The 19,653-nt window shown below is 42.0% G+C and overlaps 14 protein-coding genes and 3 non-coding genes across 17 annotated transcripts; 10 read left to right on the top strand and 7 right to left on the bottom strand.

Annotated features, from left to right (window-relative positions):
• Positions 1-5: 5 nt before the first annotated feature.
• EAT1 (putative hydrolase) lies at positions 6-977 on the bottom strand (the record flags this gene model as incomplete). The annotated part of the gene is made up of 1 exon (XM_003681047.1): positions 6-977. The coding sequence occupies one exon, from the start codon at positions 975-977 to the stop codon at positions 6-8; it is 972 nt and encodes a 323-aa protein (XP_003681095.1).
• Positions 978-1,092: 115 nt separating this feature from the next.
• TDEL0D02990 (uncharacterized protein) lies at positions 1,093-1,656 on the top strand (the record flags this gene model as incomplete). The annotated part of the gene is made up of 1 exon (XM_003681046.1): positions 1,093-1,656. One exon carries the CDS (start codon positions 1,093-1,095, stop codon positions 1,654-1,656), a length of 564 nt encoding a protein of 187 aa, XP_003681094.1.
• On the bottom strand, positions 1,542-2,216 carry REC102 (Rec102p; the record flags this gene model as incomplete). Its single annotated transcript, XM_003681045.1, has 1 exon — positions 1,542-2,216. One exon carries the CDS (start codon positions 2,214-2,216, stop codon positions 1,542-1,544), a length of 675 nt encoding a protein of 224 aa, XP_003681093.1.
• Positions 2,217-2,504: 288 nt separating this feature from the next.
• On the bottom strand, positions 2,505-2,635 carry TDEL0Dtrna2L. The gene is made up of 2 exons: positions 2,597-2,635; positions 2,505-2,549 (listed from the first exon to the last, which is right to left on the bottom strand). It is a non-coding gene; the product is annotated as a tRNA-Leu (tRNA).
• A 368-nt stretch (positions 2,636-3,003) lies between these two features.
• TDEL0D02970 (uncharacterized protein) lies at positions 3,004-3,882 on the top strand (the record flags this gene model as incomplete). The annotated part of the gene is made up of 1 exon (XM_003681044.1): positions 3,004-3,882. One exon carries the CDS (start codon positions 3,004-3,006, stop codon positions 3,880-3,882), a length of 879 nt encoding a protein of 292 aa, XP_003681092.1.
• A 370-nt stretch (positions 3,883-4,252) lies between these two features.
• Positions 4,253-5,668, top strand: UGA1 (4-aminobutyrate transaminase; the record flags this gene model as incomplete). Its single annotated transcript, XM_003681043.1, has 1 exon — positions 4,253-5,668. The coding sequence occupies one exon, from the start codon at positions 4,253-4,255 to the stop codon at positions 5,666-5,668; it is 1,416 nt and encodes a 471-aa protein (XP_003681091.1).
• Positions 5,669-5,912: 244 nt separating this feature from the next.
• Positions 5,913-7,904, top strand: CHS5 (Chs5p; the record flags this gene model as incomplete). Its single annotated transcript, XM_003681042.1, has 1 exon — positions 5,913-7,904. The coding sequence occupies one exon, from the start codon at positions 5,913-5,915 to the stop codon at positions 7,902-7,904; it is 1,992 nt and encodes a 663-aa protein (XP_003681090.1).
• A 72-nt stretch (positions 7,905-7,976) lies between these two features.
• VMA7 (H(+)-transporting V1 sector ATPase subunit F) lies at positions 7,977-8,333 on the bottom strand (the record flags this gene model as incomplete). Its single annotated transcript, XM_003681041.1, has 1 exon — positions 7,977-8,333. The coding sequence occupies one exon, from the start codon at positions 8,331-8,333 to the stop codon at positions 7,977-7,979; it is 357 nt and encodes a 118-aa protein (XP_003681089.1).
• Positions 8,334-8,465: 132 nt separating this feature from the next.
• DPC29 (post-initiation translation factor DPC29) lies at positions 8,466-9,272 on the top strand (the record flags this gene model as incomplete). The annotated part of the gene is made up of 1 exon (XM_003681040.1): positions 8,466-9,272. The coding sequence occupies one exon, from the start codon at positions 8,466-8,468 to the stop codon at positions 9,270-9,272; it is 807 nt and encodes a 268-aa protein (XP_003681088.1).
• Positions 9,273-9,503: 231 nt separating this feature from the next.
• On the top strand, positions 9,504-10,454 carry MTL1 (Mtl1p; the record flags this gene model as incomplete). The annotated part of the gene is made up of 1 exon (XM_003681039.1): positions 9,504-10,454. One exon carries the CDS (start codon positions 9,504-9,506, stop codon positions 10,452-10,454), a length of 951 nt encoding a protein of 316 aa, XP_003681087.1.
• A 367-nt stretch (positions 10,455-10,821) lies between these two features.
• Positions 10,822-10,893, top strand: TDEL0Dtrna2D. The gene has a single exon. It is a non-coding gene; the product is annotated as a tRNA-Asp (tRNA).
• A 109-nt stretch (positions 10,894-11,002) lies between these two features.
• THG1 (tRNA guanylyltransferase) lies at positions 11,003-11,713 on the bottom strand (the record flags this gene model as incomplete). Its single annotated transcript, XM_003681038.1, has 1 exon — positions 11,003-11,713. One exon carries the CDS (start codon positions 11,711-11,713, stop codon positions 11,003-11,005), a length of 711 nt encoding a protein of 236 aa, XP_003681086.1.
• Positions 11,714-11,900: 187 nt separating this feature from the next.
• On the top strand, positions 11,901-12,725 carry TDEL0D02900 (uncharacterized protein; the record flags this gene model as incomplete). Its single annotated transcript, XM_003681037.1, has 1 exon — positions 11,901-12,725. The coding sequence occupies one exon, from the start codon at positions 11,901-11,903 to the stop codon at positions 12,723-12,725; it is 825 nt and encodes a 274-aa protein (XP_003681085.1).
• A 759-nt stretch (positions 12,726-13,484) lies between these two features.
• On the bottom strand, positions 13,485-13,811 carry RPS25A (40S ribosomal protein eS25; the record flags this gene model as incomplete). Its single annotated transcript, XM_003681036.1, has 1 exon — positions 13,485-13,811. One exon carries the CDS (start codon positions 13,809-13,811, stop codon positions 13,485-13,487), a length of 327 nt encoding a protein of 108 aa, XP_003681084.1.
• A 548-nt stretch (positions 13,812-14,359) lies between these two features.
• On the top strand, positions 14,360-14,431 carry TDEL0Dtrna1E. The gene has a single exon. It is a non-coding gene; the product is annotated as a tRNA-Glu (tRNA).
• A 258-nt stretch (positions 14,432-14,689) lies between these two features.
• Positions 14,690-16,372, top strand: NUP2 (nucleoporin NUP2; the record flags this gene model as incomplete). Its single annotated transcript, XM_003681035.1, has 1 exon — positions 14,690-16,372. One exon carries the CDS (start codon positions 14,690-14,692, stop codon positions 16,370-16,372), a length of 1,683 nt encoding a protein of 560 aa, XP_003681083.1.
• A 66-nt stretch (positions 16,373-16,438) lies between these two features.
• On the bottom strand, positions 16,439-19,630 carry SGD1 (Sgd1p; the record flags this gene model as incomplete). The annotated part of the gene is made up of 1 exon (XM_003681034.1): positions 16,439-19,630. The coding sequence occupies one exon, from the start codon at positions 19,628-19,630 to the stop codon at positions 16,439-16,441; it is 3,192 nt and encodes a 1,063-aa protein (XP_003681082.1).
• Between the last annotated feature and the right edge of the window lie 23 nt (positions 19,631-19,653).

The raw sequence follows: 19,653 nt of genomic DNA, 5'->3' as shown, positions 1-19,653 counted from the left end.
TACTACTATTCCTTCAGGTAGTCTATTATACATTGCAACGTACTCTCTGGTTCCTCCACCATCATATTATGACCAGTGTTGAACTCATGCACCTTTGCATTTGGAAATGGTTTCCGCAACAAGCTGTAATCGTCCTTCATGAAGTCAGATTTTAAAGCTCTCATAAATAAAACAGATCTGTCCGTTGACGTTTGGAAAACACCTCCGCTGTTCTCCTTACCGCTAAGATCTGGCCACGCTTTTACGGAGTCCAACAGATCCGGGAACTGCTTTAGAGGCAAATAGTAGTCAATGTAAGGGTCTCCAATTGGACGGTGAGCCTTTTCCTCCTCGTAACTTACGTTGTTCTTCTTCACCCTATAAAACCCATTGGCAAAATAAAGTGAGGGATCACCGTTGTTGACCTGGTTGGCTGGTAGTGCCTTAAAATGATCGAGCAGCATTCGTTTCCAATTTTGAGTTCCCCTCTTAATCTTAATCTCCCTGTTGATAATCTTCATGATTAGGGCATAATTTTGCAAGACAACATCATCTAGTTGAGGAGTCTCATATGGTGGTAAATCCATGGATACACACTTTGTGACATTTACTTGATCACATAAAGTAGTCAAAAGACCAATTTTACCACCAATTGAGAATCCAAGTAAATTCACTGGTGTTTGCGCACCAACTTGGGTCTTGATGAAATGAATCACATCCTTCGCATGGGTCATAAAATCATAAGGAAAAGCCCACGGAGAATCACCATGGTTTCTTAAGTCAACAGAATAGACTTCTACACCCAGTTCATTAGCTAGAGGTTTGCTTATTGAGCGAAACATTGCAGAGGACCCAAATATACCATGGAGATTGATCAATACTGGTCTTGGTCCCAGATGGCCCTTGACAGCGCTGGCCGAGGGCATTACATGGTGAAACGCCAGATCGACTACAGGCTTTGTAGGTATAGTCTTTGTTGATATATAGCGTCTTATCATTGCCCTATTTGTGGTATTTGGCTCTAGGGATTTGTAATTATTTACAGTTTTTGATCAAAATAACCACTGACAGTAAGATTGCCGAACTGGAAGAACCGATCGATCGATAGATGGAATGTCGCGATTGAGAAGATTTAATAGGAGTGTTCTACTCGACGGGTCTGACTTTCAGGCTGATATCGATGACAGTGGGATTCCAGATCTGCCAATGGACACTGATGAGCAAGAAGAGCTGATCGAACGGTTCGAGATAAGTAACACTTTGCGAAATAAACGCTATGCCAATACATTATCGTTAACGTATCTTCTGTTTTCTGGGCTGTGTCTAATGATGGCAAGCAAAGCTCATGGGCGTGAAATGGCACTGTTGGTCTTGCAATCGCTGTCGATCATCTGCTCTATGGTGCTTGCAAGGTACGAACTGATGCACAGCTATCCAATCTTTGGTGGTTTCTCAATCTATATTAACAACTCGAGAATCCAGGTACTGAATGTGGTTTTGATAGTACTTATCGAATGGATCGGATTTGCTTCTCACGATCCGTGGTCATCTCAACTTTCCCGTCAAATACCTGTTGTACTGTTTTTAATCACTCGAACCTTGAAGAAATGGTCTGAAGATATGGAACAAGAACTGAACCAATTGCGTAAGATGAAGTATAGGTACAAAAATGCATGAGGTGTTATATTTGTTTTGTCTATTTGGAACGATAAATCCTTGGACCTCTTCTTACCAACGCTCACCAGTTGATAGGCCGAAGTAGCTGTGGAATCATCTCCTATCAGTTTAGTGAGAAGCGGTAAGAGTGCAGAGGAGTTTGCCAATGCATAGGATATGGGTCCAATGCTAGATTCTTGTGCTAAAAATTTCCTTCGAGCTATCACTGAGAAGACGAATGCGTACCTAAACTCCAATTGGGAGACGAACAGCGATCCTAGAAATTCATTTAGTTGTGGAACAACGGATTTTGTGGAAGGTAAAGTGTCACATGGAGTACAGAGTGTTGAGACAACTTTCAATTCTTTCAAAAATTGCACTTTTGGTAAACTCTTAACATGTGAACGTCTTTCAACAGGTTTTTGTAATAATGTGGAGACTTTATCCAAATTCCACACCTTACAATTTAATCTCAACTCGATAACTTTACCACTAACAGAAATTTGAGTTTCATAGAGCAATTGATTTTCCCAGAAAGATATGCCTTCTTGAAGGCAACTTGCAAGTTGCTGTAAAAACATCTTAGGGTACTCCTGTCCCGCAGAATCCTTCACTTCGATCAGTACCTACATATAAGTTAGTATATAGCTCAGAATATGGCAACTCTAGAAGATCATACTTTCAAAGAGTTAGGTTTCATCGGCGGCAAAATAGCCGCCACTTCATCTTCCTCCAAACTACCCTCGATTTCCACATAGCTTTGCCATTCAGAGGCCAGCCGCCCATCAGAACATGCCAGATACACTGGATCGAACCGAATAGACACCATAAGACTCTTTGGTGCTAGAGAAAAAGATACAAAAAGATAATGGTTGCTAAGAGATTCGAACTCTTGCATCTTACGATACCTGAGAATTCCGTGGTGCGTAGTGTTGCTACACACAAGAATCGAACTGAGGATTCTTGAATCAGGCGCCTTAGACCGCTCGGCCAAACAACCATTGTAATTTGATGGAGAGTTTATGATCACAGAGTATCCCATCAAAGGTGATAAGTCACGAGTATTAATACAGATGAGAGTCAATAATTCATACTAGGAGTTGATAGGTTAGTTTGCAAGGTCTTGCCTGTTTGGAGAGTATTGATGGTGGTTTTGGTGCTGTTTGAGCGGTTCACGTGCACTGTGTAGTTTGAAACGATCTCTTGGCGAAAAATTCAGGAATGCAACGAAGGATCAAGCAACCTAGACAGCGAAGAAGAAGGACGTCAAATCATTGGAGCCTCGCCATTACTGGGTCTTTGCCAGTTACTCATCCTTTACTGCTTTAAAAGCGGTTGGCCGAAAAAGTGCGAACCTACGTGCGCAGAATGATTCACCAGATGGCACCATGGGTGCCAACTTTTATACAGTCTACAAAAAACACTACACAGCCGTTTTTACCGTTCCAATTGGCTACGATCGACAAGAAGACCAATACGCCTCGGTGTAGGACAGTTGTATTTCGCGATTTTTTGTTCAAGGATAAGAGGTCCAATGTGCTGACTTTTCACACGGATATACGGAGTGGTAAGATGGAAGAATCGTTCTCAGGTGACTTGAATAGCTCTGCACCTGTCGAGGCATGTTTCTATTTCCCAGAGACAATGGAACAATACCGTTTTAGCGGCGAATGCTTCATAGTATGTGAGAAACATCTTAATGTCCCCCCAGAACTTTCACGTAAGTATGGTATACTGTCTCCAAGCGTCTGTGGCCATCACAAGCAAGAATTGTACGAATATGAAGCTGAGCTTGACGAAGAAAAAGCCTCCCGCGAGGACGGTAAACAGGAAGATAACGGTAAGCCACAGCCAAATGAACCCCAACCATCAGTAGACACAAGTGCAGACGCATTATTGGAACCAACTGATTTCCAACCACCAACGATCAAAGAATGGAATATGGAGGTCAGGAGACAATGGTATTCGAACTCCAGGAGCTCCCGTTCCCAGTACCGCAAACCAGAACCAGGTAAACCAATCACTTCTGAGACCAGCAAGCAACTCGACAAAATTCAGCGTGGAGTTGACGGTGCAAACGAAAACGCAGGCCTTGATAACTTCGCTGTCGTTTGTCTATGTATTCAGCAAGTCGACTACTTGAACCTAAAGGGAGCCGGAGGAGGCGAGAGAGCTATCTTCTCAAGAGTCACCGACAATCACAACACCAGCCTCGAGTGCTGGGATGAAGAGCATGTTTGTCCATGATTCAAACCCGGCACCCGACCAGCGATGACCATGTAATGTAAATGAAACTTTTGTACCAATTGATATACGATTTCCAAGATTCCGCAGCTTTCAGCCTTCAATTGGCGGATCTGTTTATATTATCTGCCTTACAGTCTATCAATAAGGTTATAGCCAGAACCGCGAACCCGCGCGGGACAGAAAATGAGAAAGATAGCACACAAGGTATCTTGGGGATTTCCGATTGCTCTTTGATCAGCAATCGGCTGGCGGGATGCCTTTCAACCCTCACTGTAACTGGGAAACTTATAAAAGGACCCAAGATCATAGTTAGTGAAAAGGTCTTGTCTTACTCTTGCAAATCTCACTGCAAACAAATAAAACAAATAATATGACTGCTCCTGAAGCTTACTACCCAAACGAACCCACTAAACCAGTGGTCAAGACTTCCAAAGTTCCAGGCCCTGAATCTCAGAAGCAACTGGCTGATCTAGACACTGTTTTCGACGCTAGACCAGCTTATTTTGTTGCTGATTATGAAAAGTCTAATGGTAATTACATCGTTGATGTCGATGGAAATGCATTCCTTGACTTGTATGCACAGATTGCATCCATTGCTTTGGGTTACAACAACCCAGCTTTGATCAAGGCTGCTAAGAGTCCAGAGATGGTTAGAGCTTTGGTAGACCGTCCAGCTCCTGGTAACTTCCCATCGGCTGATATGCCTGATATTTTGAGAAAGATCCTGCAAGTGGCTCCAAAAGGTCAGGACCACGTTTGGTCTGGTCTTTCTGGTGCCGATGCTAATGAATTGGCTTTTAAAGCGGCTTTTATGTACTACCGTGCTAAGCAGAGAGGTTATGACACGGAGTTCTCGACTGAGGAGAACAAAACCGTGATGGAAAATGCTGCACCAGGTGCACCTCACTTGGCTGTGTTGTCATTCAAGAGAGCATTCCACGGCAGGCTGTTCGCTTCTGGTTCCACTACTGTCTCTAAACCAATTCACAAGCTAGATTTCCCAGCATTTGACTGGCCTCATGCAGAATACCCAAGTTACCAATATCCTTTGGAGAAATACGAGGATGAAAACCACAAGGAGGACGAACGTTGTTTGAAAATTGTCGAAGAGTTGATCAAGACATGGAAATACCCAGTTGCTGCACTTATCATCGAACCAATCCAGTCCGAAGGTGGTGACAACCATGCGTCCAAGTACTTTTTGCAAAAATTGAGAGACATTACTTTGAAATACAACGTCGTTTACATCGTCGATGAAGTGCAAACTGGTGTTGGTGCTACTGGTAAGCTCTGGTGCCATGAATACGCTGATATCCAACCACCGGTGGATTTAGTGACCTTCTCCAAGAAATTCCAAAGTGCAGGCTATTTCTTCCACGATCCTAAATTCATTCCAAATAAGCCTTACAGACAGTTCAACACCTGGTGTGGTGAACCAGCAAGAATGATCATCGCCGGTGCGATCGGCCAAGAGATCATCGACAGAGACCTTACTTCACAAGTGGTTCGTGTAGGTGACTATCTTTTCAAGAAATTGGAAGCTCTACAGGAGAAATACCCAACCAAGTTCCATAACTTGAGAGGTAAGAACAGAGGTACTTTTATCGCCTGGGATTTACCAACACCTGAAGAAAGAGATACCTTGCTGAAAAAGTTGAAATTAAACGGTTGTAACGTCGGTGGCTGCTCCACCAACTCAGTACGGCTAAGACCTACTTTGACATTCGAGGAGAAGCATGCTGACATTTTTGTCGAGGCACTAGCCAAGTCTGTCACTGAACTGTAGACAGTTCTGGGCCATAAATTATGTAAACAATATTACTAATACATGTTTAACTTGTAAGATGAACCCATCTTATCCCATTGTTCATTGGCTCAAAGATGGTTTTCTAATTGTGTGAAATCAGCGATTTTTCATTCTTTAGCTTGTTCAAGATTATTTGATTTTTAAGTTGCGCCTCCTAAGTTAACAATCGACTAAAGGTCTTTACACTCACCAACAGCGATAGGAGACCCGTTAAAGATCATAAATGTCCCAAGTAGATGTTTTGCTCACCGTGGGCAAACTAGACGCGTCCCTGGCCCTGTTGACCACCGAGGATCACCACGTTATTGAGTTTCCGACTGTCCTACTGCCGGATGATGTCAAAGCTGGCTCTATAGTCAAACTATCAGTCTCTCAAACTTTGGAAGAAGAGAGGAAACAGAGGGATTTGTTCAGGGAGATTCAGGCCAAAATTTTGGAGAAATACGGTACCCATAAACCAAAACCTCCGGTACTGAAGATTGTCAATGTAACACAGACCAGTTGTGTCCTTGCATGGGATCAACTAGAACTGGGTTCATCCTGTTTAAAATCTCTGGTCCTTTATAGACAGGGTGTTCGTTCCACAGTTATACCATGCCCATTGAAGTCCAACACTACAAAGATCTCTGGGTTATCAGTGGATACAGACTACGAATTTGAGTTGAAATTGACTACAACTTCAGGCCAACTATGGTCTGAAAAAGTCAAAATGCACACTCATAAGATGACAGATATGTCAGGAATAACTGTTTGTCTTGGTCCCCTTGATCCATTACTCAATATTTCGGGAGCTCAAATTGCACAAAGTTTATCACAAATGGGTGCAAGACCCTTACAAAGACGTGTGGCCATCGATACCACGCATTTTGTTACCAATGATGCTGAAAATGATGACGATCCTGAGCTAATGAAAGCGAAGAACAGTAATATTCCAATTGTGAGACCTGAGTGGGTAAGGGCAAGTGAAATGGAGAGAAGAATAATCGGTGTGAGGGGGTTTTATCTTGACGCTGACCAAGGTATATTGAAGAGTTATCAATTTCCTCCGGCCACTGATGAGTTTAAGGCAAAATTTGCCAAACTAAAATCTGGAGAGACTACAGATAGCGTAAATCTCGAGAAAAAATTACCCACGATCGATGGTTCCCAGCCTGCACCAAAAGAGGATGATGTAGAAGATGTTGGACTAACAGAGGAAGATCTTAACGTAACTTCAGACCAACCGGTAAATGGTGCCGGCGAGGAAGAGGTCTACCAAAAGCAAGAGGGTGAAAAATCTCATTCGAAGGAGCTGACAGATTCAGAGGTACAAGAAGGCATTGAGAATGGTGAGCCAAGCAAGCTCGAGCAGATGGAATCCAAGACCGAGGAACCAGTCAAAAGCAAGCAGCCAGTGACGAATGAACAAGCAGGTGCGAATGACGAATTGGTCGCAGAAGAATCAATCACGAAGGAACTGCCAGCCGAGCAGAAACAAGCTAATGTTGAACTGCAAGATGAAGGCCAAAAGCCAGTTGAAAGCGAACAAATCACAGAAACGACAGAGCCATTTATTGAGGCTCCTGTTACAACTGAAAAAGCCGCAGAGCCTCCAAGTGTCGAGCCAGTGAAAGATTTCCAAGAGGAAGTTCCAGCAGAACCTGAACAACCCGTTGAGCAGGAACAGCAGACCGAGCTTCAACAAGCGGCCGAGCCTGTACAACCCGTTGAGGAGGAACAGCAGACCAAGCTTGAACAAGCGACCGAGCCTGAACAACAAGCTGAGCGAACTGAGGAGCGGCAACCAATTGAGGAGGAGCAACCAACTGAGAAAGAGCAACCACTTGAGAAGGAACAACCGGTAGATTCTGAACAACCAGCTGAAAGGGAGTCTCCATTTGAAGCGGAGCAGCCAACTGAGAAGGAACAACCAGCTGAAAGCGAGCCTCCATTGGAAACGGAACAGCCAACGGAGAAGGAACAACCAGCTGAAAGTGAGCCTCCATTAGAGACCGAACAACCAATTAAGAAGGAACAACCAAGCGATGCCAGGCAATCTGATAAGAAACTTGATGAAACTGATGACCAACCAGCCGAGGCCGAGCAATTGGCAGACGTTAACAATCCGCTCGAACCTGCTGAACCCGTCAGCGAATCCACTAGTGAACCCACTGCTGAACCTTCGGCTCCACGTTCGAGCAAGAAGAACAAGAAGAAGAAGAATAAGAAGAAATGAACTGCTCGTGATAAGTAACGCTTGACTTTATATATAACTACAAAAGGTTTATTCTCCAGACCATTTGTCAGATTACTCTCCAAAGAGTCTTCTGACTCTCTTCAACACCGAGTCCTTCTCTGGATCATATGGGTGGTCCTTTGATGGAATCTCCAAAATCGCTGGGAATGCATCCGTAAAGTTATCAACATGCGATCTAATAAGTTCTGCAATGTGCTGGTTGATCAATAGAATGGCAATATCGTCCCTTTTTGACGTAAAATTATCGAATGCCTGAGTTATCTGTTCTCTCGTAGACTTTCCCTCGTGATACACATAAAAGTTCTTATCCTGAGTCTCTGGAGTAATCTGACCCACACCAGCGAGGAGCAGACCTGTTGTGGTATCTTCGTCAGCAATTGCAGCGATCAATGTACGCTTATCAGACATCTTACCGGCTATTTCTTTCTTGTCAACTGTTAGTCCCCTTTGACTTTTACAACCATTATCGAAGCTTCAAAAAAAGCCTTTAAAGTGAAAAATTAGCCTTCAATAAGAATATAAACGATATAAAAACAAAGGATGAGCAGGTCCGTAGTTCAATTCAAAGCTATTGCTCGAGGATTTAGCACCAGAAGTAGTGTCGTGTGGTCGGGACATAACAAATGGTCTACAATCAAGCATGACAAAGCTAAGAATGACGCCGAGAGGAACAAACTATTCAGTAAATTTGCCCAAAGAATCTCTTTAGCAGTGAAAGCTGGTGGTGGTATTGATCCCCAACTCAATATTCGACTCGCAACTGCGATTGAACAAGCATCGAAGAACAATGTCACCAAGAAAGTCATTGAGAACGCCATCAAGAAGGGATCTGGCCAATCTACCAAGGGCCAAGGAACTACCGAGACATGCATGTACGAAGGTATGGGACCCGGAGGAGTCGCTTTCGTTGTAGAAGCGCTCACAGATAACAAGAATCGTACCGTGGGACTCGTCAGAAGCGCATTTACCAAGGCACAGGGTTCAATGACTCCCACACTCTATTTCTTTGATAGAAGAGGCTACGTAGTGGTACGTCCGCCAGAAGAGCTGGGCGAAGACCAGCTTTTCGATCAAGTCTTGGAGCTCGAGGGTGTCGAAGACCTCGAAACGCTGCCGGATGGCAGCGTCGAGGTCGTTACAGACCCTCAAAGTGCCAATTCCGTCGCAGCTGCTCTCAAAGACAAGCAGTACACGCTTGTCGAGGTCGGAGTAGAGCACGTTCCCAAGGATGATATGTGCGTTACTGCCGACCCTGAGACCCAACAGCGAATCGACAAGTTTTTAGCCGTTCTAGGAGAGATCGAGGACATTACAGATGTCTACCACAACCTTAGCGAACCGCTTTAAACCACTCAGTTTGCAGCTCATAGCGACTGATCATCACGAATTTTTCAGTTTTCCTGTCTAAAAAGAGGCGAAATTAATTCCAAAAAAAACATGCTGCGCTTTCCGAGATCTGGCTAAGAATAGGCTAACAGATCTTAAAAGATCGAAAGACTTTTAGGTTTATCACCAGCGGTGAGTATTGGGATTTGAAATCTAGGGAACGCAACAGTAACAGCAACAGTTGAGGGTGGTATGAGTGTTATGTTTGTTGTGATAGCGTGGCTCTGGTGTTGCGGTTTGGTGAGTGCGCAGAACACGACCAGTTTGTCGACTTCAAGCTTCAGTTCGAGTACGAGCGTGGCCTCTACTTCATTTACTTCAATCTCACAGCCCTCGTCTTCGTTGAGCTCTTTGAGTTCATCCTCGTCATTCATTTTTTCATCGAGTGTTTCGTCGTCTTCCTCCTCAAGCTCTTCCTTTAGCTCCAGTTCTTCGTCGAGTTCAAGTTCTAGTCTGTCTTCTAGTTCATCGTTGAGTTCTTCTTCGAGCTCATCATCATCAAGCTCTTCGTCATTATTGCCTTCCTCCACGACGAGTTCTTCGAGCTCCTCGAGTTCGAGCTCTAGTTCGTCAAGCTCTAGTTCTAGCTCCACCACTTCGAGCCCAATCACAAGCTCTTCCTCTGAACAACACACAATTACAAGTTTGGTGAGTGGGAAAACCATTGTTTCCAATCTATACACCACTTTTACTTACACGGCGACCGCCGGACAGAGGAACACATCGTCTCACGGACTTTCCAAAAAGAACAGAAATATTGTTATTGGTTGTGTGGTAGGCATTGGTGTGCCATTGATAATCGCTGCAGCTCTATTAATCTACTTCTTTTGCGTTCAATCGAAAAAGACAGATTTCATCGATTCCGATGGTAAAGTTGTCACAGCGTATCGAGCAAACAAATTCACACGTTGGTGGTACGCATTGCTCGGAAAGGATATCAGTGATAGGTACGAATCTACTTCTCCATTGGGGAATAGTAACTCCCCCATTATGGAGGACGAAGAAATGCCTGACCCTTCTGAAGATACGAACGTTGATACCACTGGCACTAGTGGAGGGGGCGCACACTCAAACGAACTCATGTTGAATGAGGAGAAATTTTATGACGAGAACGGGAACCAATTAAACGCAAGAAACTATTAAAACATTCGATTTTGTAATGCACATAAATAATCACGTCCAATTGTATTGGATAAATCATACATATTCAGCACGCATGGCGAGTAATCGCGTCAATACAAAGATAAAAGCATAGAATTAAGGCCTTGATATCGGTATTTATGTTCAAATATTCCAAACTGGCGTCTTCTTTATTAATCTTGGCCTGAGTGTCGCAATTGCTTCTCAGCTGTGTGAAATGATAGCCCAAATTTAACTTGTTGAAAGAAAGCAGGATTACAAGTTTCTTGCAACTGAAACTCGATTTTGAATGACTTTGGAGTTCAATACCTCGAAGGTTAATACCAAGTATGGGTAATCAAAAAGTAAACATCTTCAACAAATTCATTAATCCGCGATAGTTTAATGGTTAGAATGGGCGCTTGTCGCGTGCCAGATCGGGGTTCAATTCCCCGTCGCGGAGAATTTTTTGGATCCCAGTCCATTTTTCAATAATCTAAACCTGTTCGATGGTATAGACTGCTACCGTGTATCTGTTCATAAATCTATCATCCTTGATACATCTTATGTAGCTAATAACCATCGAATATTTCGTCAATCACTTTCATGATATCTACGTGAAGGAATTCTCCCTTGCGGCTCACCATGGTGCCCTTTTTAAAAATTTCGGGTTCATTGTTGTAGTTGATGCTGCACCTTTGCCATAAGATCTCTTGCTTCTCGCTACTCACAGTCCCACTTAAGAAGTTCTCCGCTTCTCTTGGGCTCATTTCACAAACTTGAATCAACTTCCAAAACACTGTATTATACAAGTTGTTGATGTGTGTATCAACGAATCTCCAACTTAAATAATCCTTCACTGTTTGCAAATTCGGGTACAGAACACATCTCGAGTCAAAAAACGGCAGATGTTTCCAGTCTAAATCTCTATCAAAAAATTTGGGCCAAAGGGCGACGTAATTGGAAGTGAATAAAGAGACAAATAACGATGCAATTTTCTCTTGTCGCCTATTGTACAAAGTAGTTTCCTTCTTCAAAATGAAAGAATATTCATCACTTTCACCATATGCTAGAATGATTTCATTCTTATAATTTAAAACCACATTCTTGGCTGCCGCATTCATTAATTTCAATGCTCTCATATCGTTTGGTTTCTCGAACTCATAGTGTTTGGAGAATTCATGGAATTTCTTACCGTCAATTCTAACCACTATATAACATTCTGGTAACAGGATATCAGATTTCTCAAATTGCCTAACGTACTCGAATCGCGATTTGGCCATATCTTCAGCTGATTCTCTTAGCTTTGCTCATCGAATTCAATTTCTAGACCTCATCACTAATTTTTCTTCGGTCAAAAATTCTTAACGCATAGAAAGAGAGGAAATATGATATGGAAAACAGGGGCACTATAGAATATACAGAACTTCAAGTACTTCAAAATCATCTCTTGGATCTCTGAAAGCCAAGATGCCTCAGAAGATTAAGATTATTCAGAAAAAGTCTACTGAGAAGCATTTAAGTCCCCTGCAAATACAAAAATATGTGTGGTTGGCAGGTCATGCTATGACACTAGCGTTGGGACTACTGTTTTCGGTCACTTACCTTTTACAATGTCTAATTTTCTTCAAGTATCGTTCTTGGAAATGGCTGTTCCTAAGAATGAATAGGTCTTATAGTTTTTTCAGTGGTCATAGATGGTACCATGCCATATTGAGATGGACACCCGCTTTGTTATACCGATTGGCACTCATCGGTACTTTCATGTCACTTGGGGTCACCAGTTATCAGAACTCTCGTGGTCTACATCCTCAATGGTTTGAAATGTTAAGTGCAGAGAATTTCCAATATTTGTTGATCTCTGTGTTTTGGTTCTTCACAGGAGCATCTGTCTTTAAAATAGCACCTTTGATGCTCTTAAGTTACATGCATTTGACAAATTGGAAGCAAGAAATTGATGGAATGAAGGATGAGGATGAGGTTACCAAGAAGTATGCACCTGTGTTGAATATTCTTGCAATTTCCGAAATGCTGGTAGCTGTGTCATTAGCCCTGGATGCCATACTACTCAAAAGTAGTTCTTCCGGAGTTGTTCTGGTAGTGTACCTCGGAATCTACTGGTTAAGAATCAATTTCTCACCATACGTTCAAATCACAATGTTAAGACTCTTATCCAAATTGGATAAGAAAGTACCACCAAAATACCACGATCAGTGGGAAATTATTAAGAAATTCATCTACAGCAAGATTCAAGATCACGAAAAGAGAAAAACCGCGATCAAGAAGACTGCTTAAGTTAGTTACTGTTTGTATCAGATAATAGTAAGCTTTGGTAAACTAGTTTGTCTTCCTTCTTTGGTTCAGAAGCAGAACTGAATAAAATTTTTATCATCATAAAAGTAGTAACAAGAGTTGTGTTAACTGTGAAAACTTGACAACGTTGATAAACACCGTAAATGCAAAAATCAGATGGTGATGCATGATATTAATCCATGGCACATATTCCTGGGAATCATCGCCGGATTGTAAAAAGACAATTGTGGAAGTCTATTCATCAATTAAATGATACGGTGTGGAAGTTCCTGAATTATCAACGTTGCATCATGAACTCATGAATATCACAGATTGGGAAATAACAACGTAGAAACGATCATAAACGAAGAATTCCTAATTAACAATATGTCCTGCATATACATCCTCAGTAAAAAGATAATAAAATTATCAAGTTTTTATAATCATATTGTTCAACATTGTCATTCCCAATTGAAACCGCTTGCAATCTTGTGAATCACTGCCACCTGGCAAATGATTACTATCACTAGACTGCTGAACGATTTTGGTTATTTCTCTAATGGAAAAGTTGTGAACACATAGGATAAAAGTGACTTTATATACAAAACGTTTTGGAAAAAACTGCTAATAAACAGGGTAATTTTGACAGACAAGCTAGGGCTACTAATCACTTTAAGAAATGGCTTTACTAGAAAATTCAATAATGTGTGAAACTGTGCAATTATTGCGGATACGTAGAAATATACATTAACCTTGAACTATCTATTCAGAAGCAGCAGCTCTGGTGTAGATGGCTTGCTTGGAGTGCTTGGAGACAGGCTTGATGATACCCTTACCTTCCAAATCTCTCAAAGCAATTCTGGCCATAGAACCACCAATCTTTAATCTGTCAACTAGAACGGAGACAGAGACGTATCTGTAGGTTGGGACTTCCTTCAAGATTCTGTCGTATTTCTCTTGATCCAAAATGACAGCGTGTTGAGCCTTGTCCTTGTGAGACTTCTTGGACCACTTCTTCTTGGACTTCTTACCACCGGCAAGAGCGGCAGCAGCTTTAGCAGCTTTGGACAACTGTTGCTTTGGAGGCATGATTTATTCTAAAATGAAGTTAGTAACTTAATTCGACAAATGTACTATCTTGCTACACCACATGGGTTCTCTCTATTTCTCTCATTCTTTCTTTCTATTGTAGCAAATCCACACGATACACTCACATACCCTAACAAACTTGGCTTGCGTCTCTTAATCAAGATTCATTCAATAATAGTGAATTAACTATTGCAAGTGATAAATATCACTATACCTTGGCAAAAGGTTTCATTGATTGAGCGTCCAGGACCTCGCCGAGTAGAGTGGGCTTTTTTTCAAAAAATTTAGAGCGACGCAGAAAATATTGTCGCGGTGTGCGGATTAACAACGGGGTGTGCGGATTTAAATAAACAGTCACATAAAGAAGGTCATTAAAAGGTAAGTGAAGAGGGAAACAGTGCATATTCAATAGCTGGCACAGCTGAGCTGAGTTCATTATAGTACTCTTTGATTGTGGGAAAAGGTATATTGGTAAAGTGTTCAAATATCACCTGATTGAATTAATTGAGTATGGTGCGCTCTCACCAAATCATAACATACGCATCTAATCCGATGTAGTGTAACGGCTATCACACCACGCTTTCACCGTGGAGACCGGGGTTCGACTCCCCGCATCGGAGGATTTAATTTTTTACATTCAAGTGTATCCATGTAAATCGAGATGAATCAGATTTGATACTACTCATTTTATGAGAGATGCAGCGTCCGATGGAATAGTGCTTTACTTGTCAGGTATTGTAGTTATAATGAATGCCGTATATCATGATTTACTTTTTCTACTCTTCTCACTAGAATAAGCTGTTATAACTTACTAGTTCACATAGTAACCAGTCATCGCTTGGTAAAGTTTGTTTAATCAGATTTAAACTACTCATATAATGGCGAAACGTTTTGCTGATTCTCAAATTACTCGCGAAACCCACAGAGAGAATGATTCTGATTCAGATGAAGAAAGTACGGGACATGGTGTTGCTTCAGCTGCAGTGATGAGTAAACGTAAGATCGCTATGCCCAAGAGAAAGATGGCAGCCAATTTCAACAGGCAACCAGAAAGCACCAAAGAAAATTCGTCAAGTGCATTTGGGTTTCTTCAGGGTTCTGCCTCCACTGGTAGTGATAGTGATAAAAATGCGAAATTGAAAGCACTGAATCTACAATTCAAGGACAAGGTAATTTCGTTTGTGGATCAGGATCCATGTGCAGATCTTTCACCAGTTTTTGAAAAATATAAGACATATATCCAGTCGATAGGTGCTGCGAAGCCTGCTGCGAAGCCTGCTGCACAACCTGCGTTTACGATCGCACCAAAACCAGTTCAACAAGTCGATGATAAACCTGAGTCATCTTCAGATGAAGAGCCTGAAGTTAAAGTGGAAGGACCAAAATTCACGATAAATACAAAACCGCCCACATCTAATTCAGTCTTTTCCTTTGGAGCCACCAAAGTGGCTAAGAAGGATGACAGTGATAGTGATTGTGACGAAGTCGAGATCAAAGGTCCTCAATTCACATTTTCTGGTACTGTCAAGAGCGATGTGTTTAAATTACCAAAGGCAACCGAACCAACAGGCGAGAAGCCAAAAGATAGCGAACCAAAGGAGAGCGAACCTGAAGTGAAACCAGCTTTTTCATTTGGTAACAGTAAACAACCTTCCGAAAAGCCGGCATTCAGTTTTGGTGCACCAAAGGAGACCACGAATGGAAAGCCTAGTTTTACTTTTGGAAAACCACAAGAAGGGACAAAAGACAAGCCAAAATTCGATTTCAGCTTCAGTTCGGCTGCCAAGAATGATGGAACTGCAACTGATGCTCAGAAGCCTTCCCTGTCCTTCAAGTTTGGAGCCGATAAGGAAAACAAGGACGAAAAGACTGAAAAATCAGCAATACCTTCATTCTCGTTTAACAACCACAATGAAAAGAAGGACGAGAAAATTGCCGCGAAGCCAGCTTTTACATTTGGTGCTCCTAACTCTTCCACTGCACCTTCATTCACATTCGGTAAAGCGGCAACAAATGAAAAGACCGACGATGCTTCCAAACCTTCTAACGGTTTCAAATTCTCACTACCGTTTGGACAAAAGGCACCAGAAAATGCAACTACATCCAATGAAGCTAAAGATGATAAATCAACAACAGTTACTGCGGATGATGAACATAAAGCAGACGAAAAGCCAGATGAATCCAAACCTATGGATTTGCAAAATGGTGAAGAAGGGGAAAATGCATTGTTCAGTCAAAGATCAAAACTGATGATTTTCAACCCAGAGACAAAAGCTTACGATTCAAGGGGTGTCGGTGAAATGAAACTTTTGCAAAGTAATGAAGACAAGTCCAAGATCAGGTTCCTATGTAGATCAGATGGGATGGGTAACATATTGCTTAACACAAGGGTTGTTAAAGATTTTTCCTATACTCCTCTTACCGCAGAGAACGAGAACCTGGTCAAGATACCCACGATAGAAGCTGATAACAAGTTGGTCACGTATGTGGTTAAGTTTAAACAAAAGGCGGACGGTCGTCAATTTGTGAAAGCCATTGAAGATGTGAAAAAGGACATGTGAATATCGCCCCATAGTTCTTCCTTGGTGTAATGTGAAATATGCAATAAAGATAATGTACAGAGTAAACTAATAATCGGCGTTTTCAAGCTCCTCGTCTATGAGCTCAGCAAATTTGGAGACTGCCCACTTCAGTCTTCTTGTATCTCTATCATAACTTTTATCTCCGGGACCCATTGCGATATAATTCTTGTATTTAAAATGCTTCTTCAAGAAGAATCGCAGTCCCTTCAAAATAATGGGCCTATTTTCGCTCTTGATGCCATTTGCCAAAATGTTGTGAAGAATATCATCACGGTATGTTATGCTTTTCTTGTTATTAGCGTCTTTTGTCTTAACTTCTGATCTTTTAGCTGCGCTTAATAACATCTGGAACAGTAAAAGCTCCATAAATTGAACACCATCCGATGTCAAACCACTTATCAAAGATACGTGTTTGAGTACATCGAGTTTCAAAGTGCCTTCTGCAATCAATGATCCGAAAAATTTTCCTTGGTTCGCTATTTTCTTCAATCTTCTGTCTTCGTCGAGATCTTCGTTATCTTCCACATCCCTTTCTAACCCATCATCCTCAAATGCTTTCACAATCTCCCAGAACTGGAATTGAAAGGATTTCACCAAACCATGTTGATTCTCACATAACTTATTTGTAAGTGCCGCGTAATATGGATTGTACCCATTACTGGCCCCATCTTGGGACAGACAATGAAGTATCACTCTAGGAATCTCTAGAGCCTGCTTCTTCTTCAGGTTCAATTTTTCAAGTTTGGTGAAAGCATCCATATAGTCTTGTGCAGACATGATGCTAATGAAAATTGCACGACGTATATCTGTATTCATACGTTGCCGCCTGGCAATTTCTGACCAGTCAGGTGTGTCATCCAACAAATCGTCATCGATGGTCATATGATTGCCACCGTTGGTAGACACTTTGGAGCCTCCACCTGGCGCCTCTTCGAATGCGCTATCCATATTGCCCTTCCAGGAAGCACCAATTAACCACCACTTACCTTTAGTATCAACATTTTTGATGTCATCCAGCGAAACTAGTAGCGCTTCACTGGAAGTTGAGCCGACGTTAAGGAATGAATTTAACGACTTCTTCATATTTTGGTGCGATGTGGCCACCATAGATGGTTTCAGTCTATTGTTCTTCAGATCAGATACTGTATCCAGCAAAAACTTCATTCTCGGAGGTTGCTTCTCGATGGATTTGATATTAGTTAACAATACTGATATGATGTCTTTCAAAGCAGATGGGTCATCACCACGAATTAGCGACCCTGAGATAGAAATAATCCTAAGAAGTAGCTCTGTAGTCAGTTCATTTGGAGCTTCAACAAAAATGCGGATTAAATCGTAAATCAGCTTACTTGATATGAGACCAAAGTTGTAACAGTAGGCAAGTAAACTCAAAAGATTTGCGGGTTCCTTGGAGAGAAGAACAATTTCGTCCTGATCTTCAGTCTTCTTCTTGTCTAACCTTGTAATCTGCTCTTCAAAATGATTAAGAAACGACTCAACGACCGACTGTATGAATGACGCCCCAGTCTCAGTGCCTCTTAGCCTCCAAAGAGAATATAAGATGGCCGAGTAATTGATAATAAAGCTGTCTAGCAACTTGTTCCTTTGTCCTATGATGTCGATGACTTGGTCAATGATTACTTTGGTAACAATTTGTCTAGCATGTTTGGCATAGAGGTCGTTCAAAGCGCTGATAATTACTGTCAAGTTGGAATCTGATAGTTTATTAAGCGATGACTTAACACTTTTTTTGACTTCAACTTCAACAGCCGATTCCCCATCACCTTCCAACATCTTTTTCCTGAGTGATGGTGGAACATAGGCCTCAGTTCCTGGCTCAATTGGTGCAACAAGAGGATTTTCTTTGACTCTTTTCCCTTTTATTTTGGCTTTCTCATCGTCCCCACTTTCATCATCCCTTTCCTCAAGCTCTCGAAGCTGCTCCCATTCTTCTTCATCAAGGTCATCTTCGTCAAATTCATCAAAATCTCCGGACGATAGCTCATCATCTGATCCAAAAGCCGGAACCTCTTCGCCATCCTGCTCTTCATCGGATGATTCTTTGCGGCGATCATCACCATAGGCATACTCACCGTAGTCCTCATCCTCAGCCCCGTAACCATCAAAATAATCCAGGCCGTCTAGAAGACCACCTATGGCATCAAATTCGTCCCTTGCGTGAATTTTTTTGGATTTACCTTTCAGACCAAGCTTCTTGGCATAGTATTGCATGTCCATTTCATCCCGTTCGGCGGCTGCACGATCAGAGGGAGCCATTGGGTAGTCAACTTCTATGACCTTTGATTTTGGTCTTTTTTTATCTTTCTTTTCGCTGGCTGGAAAACGTTCAGTCTTCTTTTTATTCTCTTTAGCAGCCTTTAGTGCAGCCATTGTTTCTTCCACAGATATTTCCTTGCCTTCACTTTCATCACTTACCTCTTCTTCCTCTAATTTATTGATCTTTGTATCTTTCATTTTATTCTTCTTTGCTTTCATGGCCTTAAGTGCGGCCATCGTCTCTTCAACGGACATCTCCTTATCACCAGACTCTTCGTCCTCTTCCGATAGATTATTCTCGTGATGATCCTCATCCTCACCTTCGTCCTCATCCATGTCCTCATCTTCTACTTCTTCTACTACTTCTTTGTCTTGCATTTTTTTTACTTTCTTCTGCTTCATAGCCTTCAGCGCTGCCATTGTTTCTTCGACGGACATCCCGTCATGGTCCTTACCGTCCTCAGACAATTCCTCGTCATCAAGATCCTCCTCTTCCTCAAACTCATTAACTTCCGAGGTTTCATCACTTTCTCCGCCGACTTCACCTTCGAGTTCTCGTAGTTGTTCCCATTCTTCCTCATCCAGATCATCCTCATCAAACTCGTCAAAGTCCCCCGAAGAAAGCTCATCATCTGAAGAGAAGGGTAGATCTGTCTTGATTTCCTTACTTTTCTTGTTAGCAGGCGCAGACTCTTCGTATTTGACTTTACTAGGCTTAGCCTTAGCTATTTCCTTTGTCTTCAATCGCACATCTTCACCTGAAGTTTTGCCCTTCTTAGTAGATTTCTTCTCCAACCTCTGTTGCTTCCTTCTCTCTTTTCTACCTAGCTGACCTTTGGGATTACGTTTCTTGCCTTTGGCCTTAGCAGGCTCATTAAATCTGTCGTCTTTACTATAATCGCGGCTCTTCAGCTCATCCAACAACAGTCCTGGAATCCTTATACCATGCTTGCTCGCCATGTTGGTAATCCAATCCCACTTAT

This window comes from Torulaspora delbrueckii, chromosome 4 (assembly GCF_000243375.1).
Source record: "Torulaspora delbrueckii CBS 1146 chromosome 4, complete genome".
Taxonomy (NCBI): domain Eukaryota; kingdom Fungi; phylum Ascomycota; class Saccharomycetes; order Saccharomycetales; family Saccharomycetaceae; genus Torulaspora; species Torulaspora delbrueckii.
The sequence above is the reverse complement of the archived record's forward strand: the minus strand, read 5'-3'. Positions and strand labels throughout refer to the sequence as shown.